Here is a 17,063-nt window from a genome sequence, read left to right as displayed (position 1 = left end):
TGGCTCAATTCTCTGTCTTTAAGATTATAGCTAATGTAATAAAATGAAAAATAGATTTAATAAACAAATTACATACAATGGAGTAGAGGAAGTTATACAAAGGCACATATTCCTCTGGTGAAAATTGAAAATGACTCCCTCTATATATACAAGGCCTCTAAGTGTTGTCTTCACCCTCTAAAGATCCTGACCTGAAATTGTTAGATTAGGCAACGCCGAAGTATCTTGGGGCTACAGCCAGTTTGATGTCGCCTTCTCTGCAATTGGCTTTGAGGAAGGGTTGTCTGGAACCTTTTCCAATGATCGATATTGCAATTTTACACTCTCTGCATTGTCCAGAGTCTTCACCACATACCTAACAAGAGAATAAGGAATCCTCAGGAATGTTCGTGACAAAGGACGCACATTATTCCATTAAAGTAAACTAGATGCAAACTGATTCAACAAAAGCAACAATGTGCTCTGTAATAAGCAATCTAGAGAGTTGAGACCAGAGATCACAGCGATTGGGAGGTGGATTGAACTACAAGCTTTATAAACCAGCTTTGTGGGATGGTCATAGTGCTCCACCCACCAGCTCGACCCAGCCCACCTCGACACCTTTACTCAAGTCACTATTAAAAGAGCTACTACGTATAAATTATCCTTTATAACCAATTTTTTCTAGCAGAGTTCCAGAATACAATGTTGCTCAGACTCAGTAACCTTTCTGAAAACAAGTGTGTCAATGAGTCAAACATTAGCATTTTGCTCATTCTTACATGTTTTTGAATCAGATTGAAGTGTCTGTGTTCATGTAAGCAACCATGTCAAGGCATTTGATACCCCAAGAGCTTGTTTGTTTAACGTTTTATATTTAAAGGAAATGTGATGAGTTCGCAAGTAATTAACAAGTGATTTTTCATTAATAAGTTTTTTTATCTATAAAAATGCACCTCCACCACCAAGTAGCTGATTCTCTTCACTGATTTTCATTACTACAATTACTGCCCAAAGATATGGTAGGAACTAGGAAGGGATAATAGTATAATACATCAGTGTCAATGGGGTAATTATAGATTCCAGACCAAAATGGAGTGGGAATCAGAGGTTTCAGAAAGGCTATGACGAAAAATAAACAAGAACTAGTTCGAGGGTGGCAAACGCATTCCACTTAGTCAGAAAGAAGTTCAGAGAAGCTCGGGCAATTGGCACTCCGGTGCAAGGAGCCTGCAAGCCTGTGCTGGTCATGGTATCCTTATAGGCTTATATCATACAAGTTATATTTAGTTTTCTTAAAGATGTGTAATTTTAGGATATAAAGAGGCCTATAATATAATTTAGTGGCAGTAGAATTCCATGTCCTACATGAGAAGGTAATGGGTTATTTACTCACTATGTTGTTTCTGAAAGTTCTTAACACTTCCTATTACACTCTCTATTACTTTATCCACTTAATTCCCTAGGAGCGGCCAACACCCACTCATCACATCAACACGCTCTCCAATTGCCTTACTTTATGTGCAGACAGCAAATGTTAATAACTTTCGGAAACAAAGGTAGTACTTATTGTTTGTGACTTGTGGACATACTTGTGAGGTTGTGGTGCACACAAAAGGACAAGCCAAGGGGTGGTGCAATATATGTAAAAACAGCGAAGTTTAGGTGTAAGTATGAATCTTAAGTTACTACAGGAGTAGAGGGTGTTCATAAGGCAGTTACACCTTGTGAGAATTTCAATGTTAAAAGCCTTGCAAGCATACATTAGTGATGTAATCTTAAGAAGTTAGAAAGTGTTCCTAAGAAGGATAATATTTTCTAAAGAAAGGTAGAGTAAATTCCTGAGATTAATGATGCAGTCTTGAGAGATTTTGAGAAGCTAATGGTTGGGCGTTCTTGGGATGAATTTACATACTAACACGATCTATGGAGATTGTCTCGGTTGTGATCCATCACTAATAGGATTGATTAATAATACAAGATTGTGGATTTTTCACCTATTTGATTAATGAAGTGTTTTCTGCGTATATTTTTTGGTGATTTTATATTGACTTGTAACTTGCACACCCTTCCATTAAATGAGTATCGTGTGTATTTTCCAATGAGAGGAGGGGGGGGGGGGGAGGGGGGGAGAGAGAGAACATAGTAAGTCAACTGACCATCCATTCAAGCATTGTGTCGTAACAATTGCCTCACGGCCCACAAAACGTTGTGGTGTCCTCTTGTTTCCCTGATAGAAGTTACAGTTCCTTTCATCAGTTTTTAACCTCAAAGAAAATGGCCAAAACAAACAAAAATGTGACTATTTCACTAACCTTGATGATGACTCTATCGGTCACAACAAACGGAAACTGTACACCTCTTCCTCTAGGTGAATCTAAGAAAGATGAATCACCATAAGTACCCTTGTCCTGCATAACAGACAAGCAATCAACTGTAGTTCATTTCAGTTACCACATAAATTCTAGTTTGAACAAGTCTGATTGTCTACTATTCCCAACACAGATGAATTGTCCATTTGCCCCACACCCTTCCACCCAACGACTCACACTAAAAAAAAGCCATGTCTTGAAAGTACTTAATTTTTTTATTAGAAGGAAAAATAACAGTTAATTTGAATTCACTAGGAAACATAAGAGACCTGTTCAAGCCTCTCTCTTCTCCTTTTGGAAGCTTTGTACATCTGTAAATCTTCTTCACGTCGAAAAGCTTGAACAGCAGTTCGAAGAGCTGAAAACAACCAGAAAATTATATGAATTATAAGAATAAAACATAATTCACAACTAAACTAAAGGTTGAAATTCGCACAGATATTCATTTCTCCTAAGTGGCTACAGCAGATTCACAACATGAAGGGAGTTACATTGACCTCAATTTCATGAGCAGATTATTAATTGAAGCTAAAATACCTCTGTATTTAATCACTTACAGAGATTTTTTGCCACCGACTCTTCAGTTACAGGATTCGAGCATGTATAGCAAGCTTTCTGCAAATAGAAGAAAAGACATAATTTGATCATAGTTTTTCAAAAGGAGGTAATAAAATCAAAGCTTGAGGAAATAATGAACTCTCCAATACACGAGTAACTAAGTGTCAAGGATTTTGTTAGCAGGCTCCTGTGGTTCAGTAATTCAGTGTTCTATTCTACTTTACATGGACGATAACCAAAGAACAAATGATAGTTACACACTACATTAGCAAGGGCCAAGGAGTCAAGGAGAGATGTAAAATGACTGATGAATGACAAAAAGCATTACTGGGTACATACATTCAAAACTGAAATCCACAATATTAACACGTGTGTGTGCACGTGCTAATCAGACACAAAAAAATACACTCTCACACACCACCCTACACAGGAGACACACGCAGAGTCTCGGAGAGACAAAGTATATTATAATAGCAAAGAATTGCAGTCACTGATCAAGATTCGCCAAAAATGGAATACTCACAGAAGGACTCTTCTAGCTTTTGTGAGCTACCTGGAGTGAACCTTCTGTGAAATGTCTGGGAAATATTATCAATGGTTTATAGAATATCTCAAAAGGTCGAGTCAGCTGATTTTGTGACGATAAATTTTCTTATTCAATGAATAAAATAAAAACCTTGCTAATTAATAGTAGTGGTATTTGTATATTTTTCAGGATAATTATACTCCCTCCATCCAGGAAACTTCTCAGTTCTCCTAGGCAGAGGTTCAAATAAGAGAAATTATAGTGGAGTTTTGTTCATTAACAGTGAATATAGAGATATAGTAGAATGTTTTTTAGGGAGGGAGGATGAGTGAAAGGGGGGACCCAAAAGGGGGGAGGTTAGAGGATTGTAAACAACCTTTTCTCAAATGAGATTTGGGAGGTTTAACAAAGATAAACAGTATATGGGTAATAGATCGAGTATGAAAGTCTAGTGAGATTTGGAAGGTTTAACAAGTCATATAGTGGTTGGATAAGTATGTTCAAAATATATTTCTCCTTGAATAGAGTTTTGTGAAATCTCTTTATATTCTTTTAAACAAATGAACAAAATTACTTTGTACTTAAAATCAAAGTCATTGATTAAAAAACAAACAAACATTCTCTCAGTTACTCTATTTGAATTCAAAGTCATTTTGTACTATTACCCAGATCATGAGCTTGCAAACAAACTGTCTTTTAACAAGCCTTGATCCTTTCTGAACACGAAGTGTGGGAAGTATATAAAAGACACAAGACCTATAATTAGGCAAGTAAGAATTGACTAAGGAGAAACTGCAACAAGAGTAAAAAATAGCCTAGTACCGTAGTACGTAATGGTCTTGAGAGATAAATATAAAATAAAGCTTCCTTAAGTACAAAATGGTCGATAACAATAACATCTGAAGATCAGGTTTATGTAGCTAACATCAAGGGCACGAGACAAACAAGATTAAATGTGATGAAAGGTGTATTGGATATTCTGCAGTTTTAAACATTCATCTAGCATGAAAATAATTATGTGTATTTGCAGTCTTACTGGGTAACTACTAACCAGATCAGTTGGAAACTAGTGTCACCTCGGTTGGATTTGAGATTCAACAGTGACCATTCACTTGCTTTAAGGTTCCACAAAGTGGTAGTCCAAGCTCTAAAGCTTTTTAGGAGCTTGTGGACAGTCCGATCCTGAAATATATGGATAGCGGAATAAAGAACGCACTTTTCATGGGTGGGAAGATTAAGTTGCTATAATATGTCATCCTTTAGAACCTTTGAGGATATAAGAGCATAGCACGGGAGGGGGGGTATGGATTCAGAACTTGTTACGAAATTTCTTATTATTGAAGATATAAGGTAAAGGGTTTATAGTCAAGGTCGGTATCACTGGGTTGATTTCTTGATCAATTGACAATTTGCTCACATAACTCCTCAAAGAATGTCTTGAATCAGCTATATCCATCCTGAAATGGATACTCAATCAATAACTTTAATTCACTCATGAATTCAAGATTAAATGGACATAAAAAAAATTTGTGGAAGCTTTCTAAGTATCATTAATTCCTACTACGTAGATTCCAACCAAAGAATTCATATAGCTGAGGTCACCACTCACCTAATCAGCAAAGGGCTTTAAAGGGTGGGTTTGCTGGCTTGCCAGCTTAGTAATAGATCAACAGGTTCTGACAAAAGCCTGTGCCTACTCAACCTACATGAGATTCATACACTGAGTTTTAAAATACTCACAGCCATTCACCAGGCAACAACTTAAGCATTGCAAATATGTTTTACACTCATGACAGAAGTTAACTGATTTGGCTCATCAATAACATATAAGAAGGTAGGAAATAGGTATAGGGGCATAGCCCATATAGCACATGGAAGTATGGAACCAAATAATCCAAGCCAGAAACTTGGGTAATGCTGCCAGATCAGTGATCAAAACTATATCAATCAACATTATATATGCCAAGTTGCCAAAAAAGAAGATAAATCAACATTGCAGACATATCAAATTGGTCTTACAAAAACGTCATAAAGAATGCATCCAGATTCAAAGGGCGCGCTGGGGGAGAGAGAGAGAGAAGGGGGGGGGGGGTGATCATTAGCTACATAACATTTTACATAGGAATTTCAGATTACTCACCATTTTGATAACCTGCTGAATTCCACCACCTCCAAAGGAATGTCCACAAGGTAATATCATTGCATCATCCATTAGAGCTCCCCTGTGTAGCCAAAACTTTGCACCATAAACACTCAGATAAACAATTGGGTCATGGAGAACTAGCGAGTAGAATCTTCAGAAAACACTAACTTGGAAACCCTAAGATAAAATATAATAATACAAAACATACATGAATAGCGAAACCCATAGTCTTAGGCTTCAAAGAAAAGAAGATGAAGAATAATGTAAAAATTTAGGAGAGGGAAGAAGAGTAAAAGAGACAGAATAGGAAGCAAAAGCCTAACAAGATCTTCAAACTACGAAGCTCATGGCTTGCAATTTGGTGTGGATAGATAGCATTACTTTTGTAGTAATTACATATTATTAGTAAACAAAATGATAAGTGTTTTTTCCAATGCAAGATATCCATAGTTTATGTATATTTATATAATTAACTTAATAGCTTTGATCTAGATTTATTTCCCCTTATTCGAACTTATGATTAGTTGTAACTAACAATGCAATGACATGCAATCAACAAGCATCAGAGATCAGCCTATGAAAATTGCATGCATGATACTAGGTAAACTCAGATCCCATTTAATTGAACATTATTGGCTAATTCTATGGTTGACTACGTCTGCATACCTTTAAGGAAAAGTAGGGAAAACATAAAAATAATAAACTTTCTGGCCTCTGCTCAAACAAGAGAAGTTTAATTTCCACAGGCACTCACGTTATTGGATCAGAGAAAATTGCTCTCAGTGACTCTCCTGGATCACTAGTAGTAGCGATGTCCTTCCTTCCATTGAACCCACAACCATTGTCCCCAGCTATATCCTTCTGACCTTGGCTGCAGCCTTCTGTTCCTTGCAACAACTGCATATAATACACATCACCACCATCATGTTCTGCAACTGTAACCATTTTTTGATAGTTCCCTACTCTTCCTTGCTGGTCATTCTCACTCATACTGACTCTATTCGCATTACCCCCTGGTTGCAAGATACCTCCATCCTTGATCATTATTTGCCTAGTTGATGAACCTACCATCACAAATTAACAAATTAACCAAAAGCTTTCACACCCAAACAAGCCATAGCACTGGTCCATAACATTTTCTTATCATTACTCCCTCCCCATTCGGGATAGCCAAATTCCTTGACAGTTGATACTGTGCATAAGATTCTAAATAATAAGTCCAGGCTTGATATTGCATCCAATTCTCTATGAGGTGAAAAGAATTATCACATAACATCTCTAAATTAATTAAACTTGCAACTACCAACCATTATCTATTCATACCATTTAACCTACCTACCTAATTCAAGCTGTGAAAACAAACCAAATGCAACAAATAAAATTCTTACAAATTGAAGACAGACACTTAATATCAACCCCAATTCTATCTTCATTCCCCAATAGCTCACCACTACAACAATCACCACCACAAGTAACCTATATCGCTTATCACCCCCACGAACTGTAAGTTGTAACGTACGAGTGATTCGGTTTTGGACTAATTTAACAAATCCACAAAGCTAATTGCATTCTCATAACACGAATTGGGTAACATTGATCAGTATGATCACCACTACTCATGAATTTCTAATTGTGCAATAAATTCAGACTTAAGATCACATAGTCTACTTAATCAAACTCCTTAATCTACAACTTAAGTAAATAAACTTAGAATAAATAAATAAATTAACACATAACTTACCAAATGAAACATGATCCTTAGAATTTCCAACCCCAATTTTATCCCCAATTCCACTACTACTCCCTCCACAACCACTACTATGACTATTCTTTCTACCACCACTAATTCCCACCAATCCCAACACTTCACCATCACCTTCCTCATCATCCTCCTCCTCATCATCCTCATCCTCCTCATCATCCTCCTCGCCGCTACTCGGTGTCGAGGCGGGTCCACCCCCATTCCAATCCCGAGACCCGCCTCGCCTCGGAGAAGCGGTTCCCTCTTCATAAACACCTACACCATCACCACATCGCCGGAGCTCCGACGAGAAGTACCCCCTCTCACGGTGATCCATGTTAAAGAGCTTGTTATCCATATACCCGGGTTTCGAACCCGGATTCACGGGCCCCCGCCCGAACCTTAAAGGGTTGCTATTGCTCTGAAAAAGGAGCTGAGAATTCAAGTTGTCTTCCATTCTTTGAGTTGGAACCAAACCCATGTTTTCTGACGCCGCCATTTTTGGTCTGTGACCAACCTCAATGTTTGATGGTTTTGCAAAAAGGGAGAAAATTGAGGAGAAATGAATTGTGGGTATGTATAGATTTTGGGTTTTAGCAACAAATTCGATTTTCTAGCAGAAATTAGAACATAACCCCATAAAAATTCAACCTTATTTGGTAATTTTTTTGAAGAAAGAGAAAAATGAACTTGGTGTAGGATAAGAAAGATTGAATTTTTAATGCTTACTTCTAAGTTTGATCTTTGAGTGTGACTTAAAAAGTGGGGAAATACTGATATTGAGAGATTTTGTTGATGATAAAGATCGAGAGAGGTTTGGGGCAAAAGAAGAAAAAAGTATGCATAAATTCGTAATCACGAATTTTACATCATGCTTTTCTTTTTTTTTTTTTTTTTTTTTTTTTTTGGTACCGTGGATTTTTAAATGCAAGAGACTGTAGAGACTGCCATGCTCCTCTGTTGGACCATCTGTACAGAAATCGGAGATAGCCTTAGGCCTTGCTGTGCTCAAAAAGGATAGGGCCTAGACTTCAACGAATTTGATTTGGGTAGTGTAGGCTCATGTGACATTAATTAATGTGTATCATACTCGAGCAAACAGTTTTTTAAAAAAATAAAAGAAAAGTTATGTTGTAATGAACCTCATGATTGATCAGGCTCACGTGCCAAGTTAATGAACATAATATTTTTACTCGTATAATCTTAGTAAATTGGTTAGAAATAATAAGGTGGTGCAAAATTTTAAAACTAATGTTCATACACAAACCACAGCTCATAGGGGTGCTTCATGTGTCATGTCAAATTTGGTCATTTTCTTACCATATCAGCCAAATCCTAAGCTAGTTTGAGTGATCTTCCATTCTTCTTACATCAGTTATCCTAAGTTTGGATGATCCAAGTCAGAAAAAATTGAATTTGAACAGAAGGCAGGTCAAACTCAGATCCTCTACAAGGTCTGACCTACATAGTTTGCTTTGATTTATAAGAACAAGTTTAGCACAAGTCTTAGACTTGAATGTGACATCATACTCACTAAGATTTGCACAAATTTATCACTTTAGCTCTAAGACTCAAATATATAACATATTATATGTAAAAAAAAAAAAAAAATTAAAAAAAAATGATAAAAATAAAAGTGAAGTGGGTCTCAATCTCAAGTCTTAAATTAAATCTTGAAATTTCAAGACTCAACTTGAGATTTAAGAAAAAAAATGAAAAAAGTCTTAAACATAAATCTTAAAATTCAAATTGATGATGTCACCCCTGAGGCTAAACTTGCTCCAAGGCTGGTAATGTCATGAGGGGCCTTCACAATATGCACCCAAGTCACAACTCTCAGCCTATCAAAGGCCTTATGAATTTACCATAGACCATGCCCCCAGCAGGATCATACCGGCCGGAATGCTAGAACACCCCGCTGCTACTTAATTTAGAATAGATCCCGCCAGTATTCTGATGAGGTACTGTAGGGTGTAATATTTTATCAACATAGCAAGCTTGAAAATTAAAACATTGGAGATCCAGGCTTCAAGGTATAAATTAGGGCTCTTTTTTTTGGTCATTTCTCTCTAGTCATGCAGTCTTTATTCTAGTTGCCTTGTTCGGACCAATTGATTCAGCAACAGGCAAGCAGACAAATCAGATCTGAAACAGAATTATTCATTCATCTAAATACAATAAAGCTCAATGGCTTGGCTACTTTCTACGAGTAGCATCGAGTAGCAGTAAAAGGGTAAAGAAAAAGTTCTCCTAACCACTATGACATGAATATCCAAACTATCAGTTTCTACACCTAACATCTAAGAAAATTGAATGGATACATGGGTAAATTCAACAACTAATTCTACATGAAACAAGCTCAGACAGATCATTATTCCGCCAGGGAACAAGGTGGATTGGTAAAAATGCACATGGAGATCAGAGGATCTCCTCGAACTATGAGAGAAAAAGGGGAGGGGGAAAAAAATAAAAGAGTACTATAATTGAAAACAAGGGATTTAGAGAAGTTGTGAGGAATGATCAGCAGCAGCTGACGTTTTCCCTTGAAGATAGAAAATTGCACGTCGAGTATATAGAAGCTGCAGCGGCTCTCACAGACAGATCTTTCTCTGGATCATTAATCTTTGATCTGTAGTCAAAAGAAGAAAAGGCATACCTTAATAAATTTTAAATCTGACCATTCAAATAATGGTTGATGAGCATAAGTAAGCAATTTTGGAAAGCTAAAGAAACGCCAGCTGCTAACAAGCTTTTGCCAAAACCAAAAAAAAAAAAAAAAAAAAAACAAAACAAAAAAACCTAGCTCACAATATTAGCCCTCATTTTGTTAATGTGGCAAGGTTTAAATTGGTTGTCCTGATATAAGTTCACTCACTGTTTCATCAAAACACTTATATTAGCTCATCTCTACTTCTTTAACTTCTGTCAAAAATTAACTTAGACAAATATTGTTGTGAAACAAAAGGTTTTAACAAAAATAGAACTAAGAAAACAAATGGCAGCTTTCAAAAAAAGAAAACAAGAGGCAATAGAGTTTACATGCTATAAGCTACAAATTTGAATATACAACGAATTTCCTTGAGCCATGTGATGCAAGCATTAGCACATCATTTACACCCCAAATAAGACTTTTATTTCAATGACAAATCCTCTTTTTTTTAAATTATGCCTACAATTCTCCTAAGGTCAATAAAACACCTTCTTAAATATGCCAAGCAAGCTCTTATTTTCATGCCTACAATTCTTTGCTTCCCATTTAAGCATTATATAATCAAAGTTTAGAATGCAACACTGATGAATTATGTAGCCAGAAATCAGTCAATAAAGCAGATCGAATACATATAAGAACCAAAGCATGCATCAGTAGCATAGGAAGTGATCAAGTAAAAATAAGCAATCACATCTTCACATGCTAAATCAGTTTAATCTTGTAATCAGACGTACAGCTGAATGAAATGAACATATACTCTCATTAAAGCAATAGTGACAAGGACTAAAGCTCTACCTTAAATTGTTATCTACAATTCCCATATGCTGCATCTCAAATATAGCATTCCAATGTACATGTTGCAGGCCTTGATCACAGTGAAGCATCATTTCATTTACTTGATTCAGCCAGCATTCCTACCACAGGTGAAAGATGAGTAATTTTAGTTGCTTTCATCTAAATAATATATTAGCAAATGACTTTTAAGAAGTATATAAAAAGTGCTCAAATTGTAATACTAAATCACCATCTTCCTCTTAACTTACCAGCTGTTTCTCTTCTTCGGAAAGAGAACTATCCATCTGGTTGAACAACTTACTCCAGTGCGACTGATGTAATTCAGCTGTGGCCTTACTAGGGTTACCAGAAGCAGAATCCTTCATAACACAAGGATCATTTCCCTGGTTGGGAGGGAATTCTTTTGACAAGAGGAAAGGCAACTCAGTTGTAATAACAGCACGTACTCTCTTCTTACTACGTCGCAAAGCTGCAACAGAATCATAATTACACCAGCCCACTTAAGTGACCCACATATCTTTAACAATGAAAGCTCACATGTAAAGCGGTCAATGAATGCAAACTCACCCGCAAGACGCCCTTTTATGTCCTGATGTAGAAGTTGCAGCCATTGGGAAGCTACTGTAGCAGCTGAGACAAAGAAAATTAAAAAAAGTGTTAAATGGTCAACCAGATGATACCATTATAACATAGCCAATAACCTTTGACTTCAAAAGTATCAAAACAGGAATAAAAACTAAGATGATACATTGTTGAGTTATGCGCTTCATCTTAAATGCATTCAATAATTGCTGCAATAATGAGCACTTCAAGCAAAAATAAAGGCAAAAAAGGGTTACTAGCTCACCTTTAACAGAAAGAGTGTCAACACTGCTACCATTTGCTGATTCCTCATTTGAAAGACAGCTAGTACTTTCTGAGGCTTTGGTTGAAGATGCCAACTTTAGAGCAAGTATATCATCCTCACTATAATTCTTGGGGTTTGAAAATAAAGACATGTTTGGATAAGTCAACCTCTCCTCTGTGGCTGGATCCCTGTATCCACTCCTATCTTCTGAACTATATAAGGCAGAACTATGTTGCGAAAAATGGTTCTCCTGAAGTGAACTGCTTTCTGGCATAGAACTGAGAGATGAAACTCCATAAGAGAGACCAGATCCATGTACCCCAGAAAACTTTACATTATCTTGTTCTGTGTTTATTTCAGATAGCTCTCTACTCTCAGCTCTCACCTCATTTGCTTGTCTACGATTTGCTCGTTTCTCAGATTTGACAAGTGACTGAATTATGGAATGCACTTGTTTACTATTCCTCACATGGTTAATAATCCCAGGGTTCAATCCGTTTAGCAATCCACTAGGAGCAGCAATCTTCGTAAACCTATCAACTTGTTCTTTCTTTGCTTGTTCCATCTTCTGCTTGAGCACCTCATTTTTGCTCTTTCTTCCACGCTGCTTAGGCGCTGCTGGTATGCCTCCATAGCCATAAGAAGATGACATAAAACCATTTTTCTTCATCTCTTTCCACTTTCTTAGAGCATCTTTATCCTCCAAGCGACCTGTAGCTTTCCCACTATCAGAAGTATCCCTTGTTTGCTGATTACTTTGAGATTTATGGGTGTTGAAAGGTTCATGATTAACTGAGCTAGCAACGTCTTCAGCGTTAAGATCCAAGCGATTGCCGCCGCCCAAAGGCATACGATTATGCTCAAGGATTGCTTTACCTTTTGCACATGAGGAATGCTTTTTGGGACCTTCTAAAGACACAACAGCATCATTATAACCGGAATTTTCATCAGTGCACATTTCAGTATTGAGATCCAGTGGCATAGAATCATTATGGTCAACTAAATGCGTAGATTTTGTCGATCCGCCTAATTGTATTGCATCTGCATTTTCAATGGCATTCTTGCCAAGAACTTGCGAACTCTGGGTCTCTACAATGTCCATGTGTTCTTCAATTTCATCAATTTTAGAGGTTTCGGGTTCATGAGTATCAATTCCTGTGGTAAAAGATCTCATTAATTTGACTCAAGTGGTTAAAAAAAGTAGATGCACTATTTTTAAAAATGCAGTTCTGAAAAGGGCCAAATGAGGATTTTCATTGTTAATACATCTAAATGAAAGCACAATAACTGCTCGGAGTATCATACTTGATCTTACACGATGTACATAGTACATTATAATTGTCATATAACAGGAAATTCTTAGTTGATTAAAAATTTACCTACACCATGTATTGCATATACCAATATGTTAAACCACAACATTTTTGACACATTTAAAGCGCGAAATTTTTGTCAAATTTACTAATCCTCATTTATACAACACCTACTTTGCAAACAATTAAAAGAGGGTTTAAAATCCTTAATATGATAATGTGGATAACAATTCCACTAAATAATAACGATCAAAGCAAGCCTGCCAAACTAAAAGCAATTCAGATCAAGTAAAGCTAGCCAACAGCATCTATACAAAGCAAAATAACACCAAAATTTCAAAACTTTCAAAGGCGAACCGATCATTATACCTTCCGATTGAAGATCCCTCGTTTTTATCTGCTTCCGACTAACATGAGAATCATCCTCCAACTCTTCGCCTCGCCGCTTCGCGCCCACCACCATCTTCACACACAAAATCCACAATAACAAGTCAAAATCTTCAAACACATAAATCAAACCAACAAAAAAAACAACTCCTTTATCAAAAACAAAGTCAAAATCCTAACCTTAGAATCAGATTGTGGGATCTTCCCAGATGCCTCAGAAGCACCATGGGAACACATTTCATCTCCCATTACTAACTTACACCACAAAATTGACCTCTTTGAACAAAACCCAAATCCCCAATTCGAAGAAAATCAACCAAAAATCAAGAAACAATCCCAGATCAAAAATCACACAAATCTGAAATTGCTGAAAAGGGTAGGTAGAAAACTCATCAAACTTTGATGGGTAGTTGGTAATTTTGAGAAAAACCCAGAAATGAAGTGGGGTTAAGATGAAAATTGAGATTGGGGAAGCGCGGGTATTAGGGTTTGTTTGTTCTTGAGGGTTTTGAAGTATAAACAAGAGAATCTTTAGGGATTTTATATTTTTAACTGAAGAAAATCAAAAATTGGGATTTAAGTTTAAAAAAGTAGAAAATTGAATTGAAATTAGAAATAGATTTTGAATTCAAGTGAAGCGCGGTGAGATTAGAGTAGTCTCACTACTGCCGCCTCCAATTGTTAGGAAGTCATGTGTATTTTCTCTCTCCTAAAAGGGCTAATTCCCGCAGAAATGAAAGAGGGTTGGACAAAATAATGTGCAAAATTTATTTCAAATTCAAATCAATTGGAGGGTAATTGGTCATTACTCATTATTTCTCCCTCGGTTGTCCCTTACCCCAATTTTGTGGACAACATTATAATCAATTAATTAATTAGTCAATCTAATGACTTAATTAAGCTCCTTGAAAGAGTTTGGGATTGGTTGGGGCTTATTTATTTCATTTGAAAGTATTTTTTTGACATTAATTTTAGTTGAATTGGAGTTGCCTTTTGTTAAATTTGAGAAGGCACTCTATGTTACCTTTTTTCAGATAACGGTGCGCCATAAACGACCCTTCGGAGGTATATGAATGATCGAGGAGGAGAAAGGTAGGATAGGTCGAGTTAGCGCCAAGTGATGGTGTCGTCAAAGGTGATTAGAATTTATGTGGGCGAACATTGTCGTTAGTTCGTTCTACACAGTACTTTACCTTGAAATAATTATAATTTTTGCTCATTGTTTAATTTAAATACTCAAAAATTGATGATTCATCATCTCAATAAATGTTGCAAGAATAATAGAATTTTGGGATTTTCTCATTCGTAGCCAAATGCATTGCGCATTTTCATTACCAACAATTTTTCAAGAGTCTCAAACATAATTAACGTAAAAAATTAAAGGATCACTCATGGTCAAATAACATTTAATTTACAAAATAAAGTCACATACGTTGCGACTAATAAAAAATAGATCAGATGATGTACAATAAAATTATTGAATAAATATGTTTAAGAAAAAAATTATTGAAGAAATATATAACCCAATCCACCTTAACTCTTTTTGCAAAACTTGCAATATCATCTATTTCCTTCGTTTCCAAATAATCATTTCACTATTATAGTATTTGAACTTATTCAAAATTATCAAAACTATTAGACCTTATAAGAATGTATTTTAGTTGCAAACTAATAAACATAAGTAGCTTAGCCCTAAATGAAATATATGAACTTGCGAAAACTTATTTATTTTGAACTTACCTAAGCTTATTTTTCCTAAAATTAGATAAATGAAAATAAGGTGAAGAAAACAAACATTTGTGGAAAATAATTCATTCCATCTCTTATACTCATTTTTGTTCCTTTTTTTATTACTCGTATTATTTTCCGTAATTTATTTTATACGCTCCTTTTTTTTAATGTTTTTTACAACATACCTAATATTTCAATAATTAAAAAAAAAATGTATGTCAATAATTTAACTTATACTCATTGTAACCATTTATTATATATATAAAAAAATTATTCATCAAATATTTTGTTGTGTCTAGTTACTAAAGTCCTCCAATTAATAAGAACAATCATATAAATATTGCATAATATACTCCCTCTATTTAGGAAAAATACACTTTAATAATCCCAACTTTGCTCAATTTACTTTAAATAATCCCAACTTTCGATTATTCTGCAATGATCCCAACTTTCATATGTGTTTTCTTTCTTCAATCCCAAACCGGTCAAAAAAGTCAATGACCTAATATTCTAGGTTACTTGACACGTGTCAAGTCGTAAGTGGTCCAAAAATTAAAATAAAAATTAAAGAAAAATAATAGTAAAAAAAAAACAAATTATAACCAGCCCACAACCACTGGCGGTGGCCACTTCCATCCACAACCAACCTCGAACCACCGCCTCCCTTGCCCCAGCCACCAAAAACTCCCCAGAAACCGCCTTAACCCCGCAAAACCGGCCCCCTCTTCGACTCTTCCTCTCGATCCCCACCCCCTAAACCAGCCATAGCCAAAACTATAGCGTCGAAATCGCCGCCCATAAAACCCAAAACCACCATAACCAAAGCCCACATCCCTGAAACCGTCCCTATCCCCTCCCCCAACCCCTGAAACCACCTGTAAAACCAACCTTGACCCTTGAAATCACTTCCCCCATCCCCGAAACACAAAAACGCAACCCTTTCTCTCTCCTATAATCGTCAGAAATCGCAATCAAGCAGAGTGACGAGAGGGTTTTCGGTGAGGGGATGGTTTCCAGTAGGTCGAAAAAGTGGTTTTGGGTTTTTTGGGTGGTCGGGGTTCGTGGGAGATCGGAGTTTGTGGGTGGTTTGGGTTTCGTGGGTTGGTCTGGATTTCGGGGTTGGTGGGTTTCGTGAAAGAGATCGACATTTCGTGGGTGGTGGGAGTTCGTGGCTGGGGTTTGTGGTGGCAAGGTTTCGTTGGCGGTGCCTTGGCTGTGGATCTTGCCGGTTGGCAAAGTGCGGCCACCGGCGTTGGATGGCTGGTGGTCTTTGGTTTTTTGTTTTGTTTTGTTTTTTTTTTTAATTTTATTATTTTAAATTTATTTATTGAACCAATTAGAAAGCGACATGTGACATATAAATTTTTTTAAAAAAAATATCAACCCTTTTCTTCAGGTAACCGGTAATCCGGATTGAAGAAAGAAAACACATATGAAAGTTAGGATCATTGCAGAATAATCGAAAGTTGGGATTATTTAAAGTAAATTGAGCAAAGTTGGGATTATTAAAGTGTATTTTCCCCTCTATTTATTGTTGTTCTTTTTTTTTTTTGGCTTACTTACACGTTAGTTATGCTACCGCCAAAGATATAATCGGAGGACAAGATTACACTAGCCCCGTGCATTTTATTCCACTTCATCTTGTAAGATTGGAGGAAGCATTATACGAAGTACTTATTACAAGATGAAGTGAAATAACATGCACAAGGCTAGTATAATCTAACAAGTTTATCTCCTTAATAAACATAATTTAATTTGTAGTATTAGTATTTTTTTTTTTTTTTTTTTAATAGAATTTAATTTGTAGTATATATCTTATTAAAAATGACAAAGCTATAAAAGCATATATATAAATCAGTATTATAAACGGAGAAAAATTGGTAAATTTGCTATTGAACACTGTCACCAATAAAAATAACAACTTTATTACTCGTATACTAGATTTTAGATGAATTTCAATT

General features: G+C 36.1%; 2 protein-coding genes across 3 annotated transcripts; both read right to left on the bottom strand.

The window, feature by feature from the left end:
* LOC145555659 (U-box domain-containing protein 62-like) lies at positions 1–8,222 on the bottom strand. Its single transcript, XM_081617401.1, has 8 exons — positions 7,320–8,222; positions 6,333–6,642; positions 5,576–5,657; positions 2,909–2,966; positions 2,621–2,709; positions 2,295–2,390; positions 2,139–2,209; positions 1–355 (listed from the first exon to the last, which is right to left on the bottom strand). The coding sequence occupies exons 1-8, from the start codon at positions 7,816–7,818 to the stop codon at positions 232–234; spliced, it is 1,329 nt and encodes a 442-aa protein (XP_081473527.1). The 5' UTR covers positions 7,819–8,222; the 3' UTR covers positions 1–231.
* Positions 8,223–9,444: 1,222 nt separating this feature from the next.
* On the bottom strand, positions 9,445–14,120 carry LOC145555658 (uncharacterized). 2 transcript variants are annotated; one of them, XM_081617399.1, is made up of 7 exons: positions 13,552–14,120; positions 13,354–13,447; positions 11,672–12,826; positions 11,392–11,454; positions 11,073–11,293; positions 10,825–10,943; positions 9,445–9,975 (listed from the first exon to the last, which is right to left on the bottom strand). In XM_081617399.1, exons 1-7 carry the CDS (start codon positions 13,618–13,620, stop codon positions 9,840–9,842), a joined length of 1,857 nt encoding a protein of 618 aa, XP_081473525.1. In that variant the 5' UTR covers positions 13,621–14,120; the 3' UTR covers positions 9,445–9,839. The 2 variants fall into 2 exon arrangements, with proteins under 2 accessions (XP_081473525.1, XP_081473526.1); XM_081617400.1 differs by having other exon boundaries at positions 9,445–9,948.
* Positions 14,121–17,063: the final 2,943 nt, after the last annotated feature.

This window comes from Chenopodium album, chromosome 8 (assembly GCF_948465745.1).
Source record: "Chenopodium album chromosome 8, dcCheAlbu1.1, whole genome shotgun sequence".
In the NCBI taxonomy this organism is placed as follows: domain Eukaryota; kingdom Viridiplantae; phylum Streptophyta; class Magnoliopsida; order Caryophyllales; family Amaranthaceae; genus Chenopodium; species Chenopodium album.
Note: the sequence above shows the minus strand (reverse complement) of the source record. Positions and strands in the feature narration are given on the sequence as shown.

Bases quoted from the DNA above. Each gene is read 5' to 3' on its own strand.
- LOC145555659 (XM_081617401.1), bottom strand. From the start codon at position 7,818: ATGGCGGCGTCAGAAAACATGGGTTTGGTTCCAACTCAAAGAATGGAA. The intron at 2,967-5,575 runs GTGAGTAATCTG...TTCTATTTGCAG, and splicing joins TTCAGCAGGTTATCAAAATG to AAAGCTTGCTATACATGCTC. The intron at 2,710-2,908 runs GTAAGTGATTAA...GGTTGTTTTCAG, and splicing joins GTCGGTGGCAAAAAATCTCT to CTCTTCGAACTGCTGTTCAA.
- LOC145555658 (XM_081617399.1), bottom strand. From the start codon at position 13,620: ATGGGAGATGAAATGTGTTCCCATGGTGCTTCTGAGGCATCTGGGAAG. The intron at 13,448-13,551 runs GTTAGGATTTTG...TTGTGTGTGAAG, and splicing joins TCCCACAATCTGATTCTAAG to ATGGTGGTGGGCGCGAAGCG. The intron at 11,455-11,671 runs GTGAGCTAGTAA...TCTTTGTCTCAG, and splicing joins TGACACTCTTTCTGTTAAAG to CTGCTACAGTAGCTTCCCAA.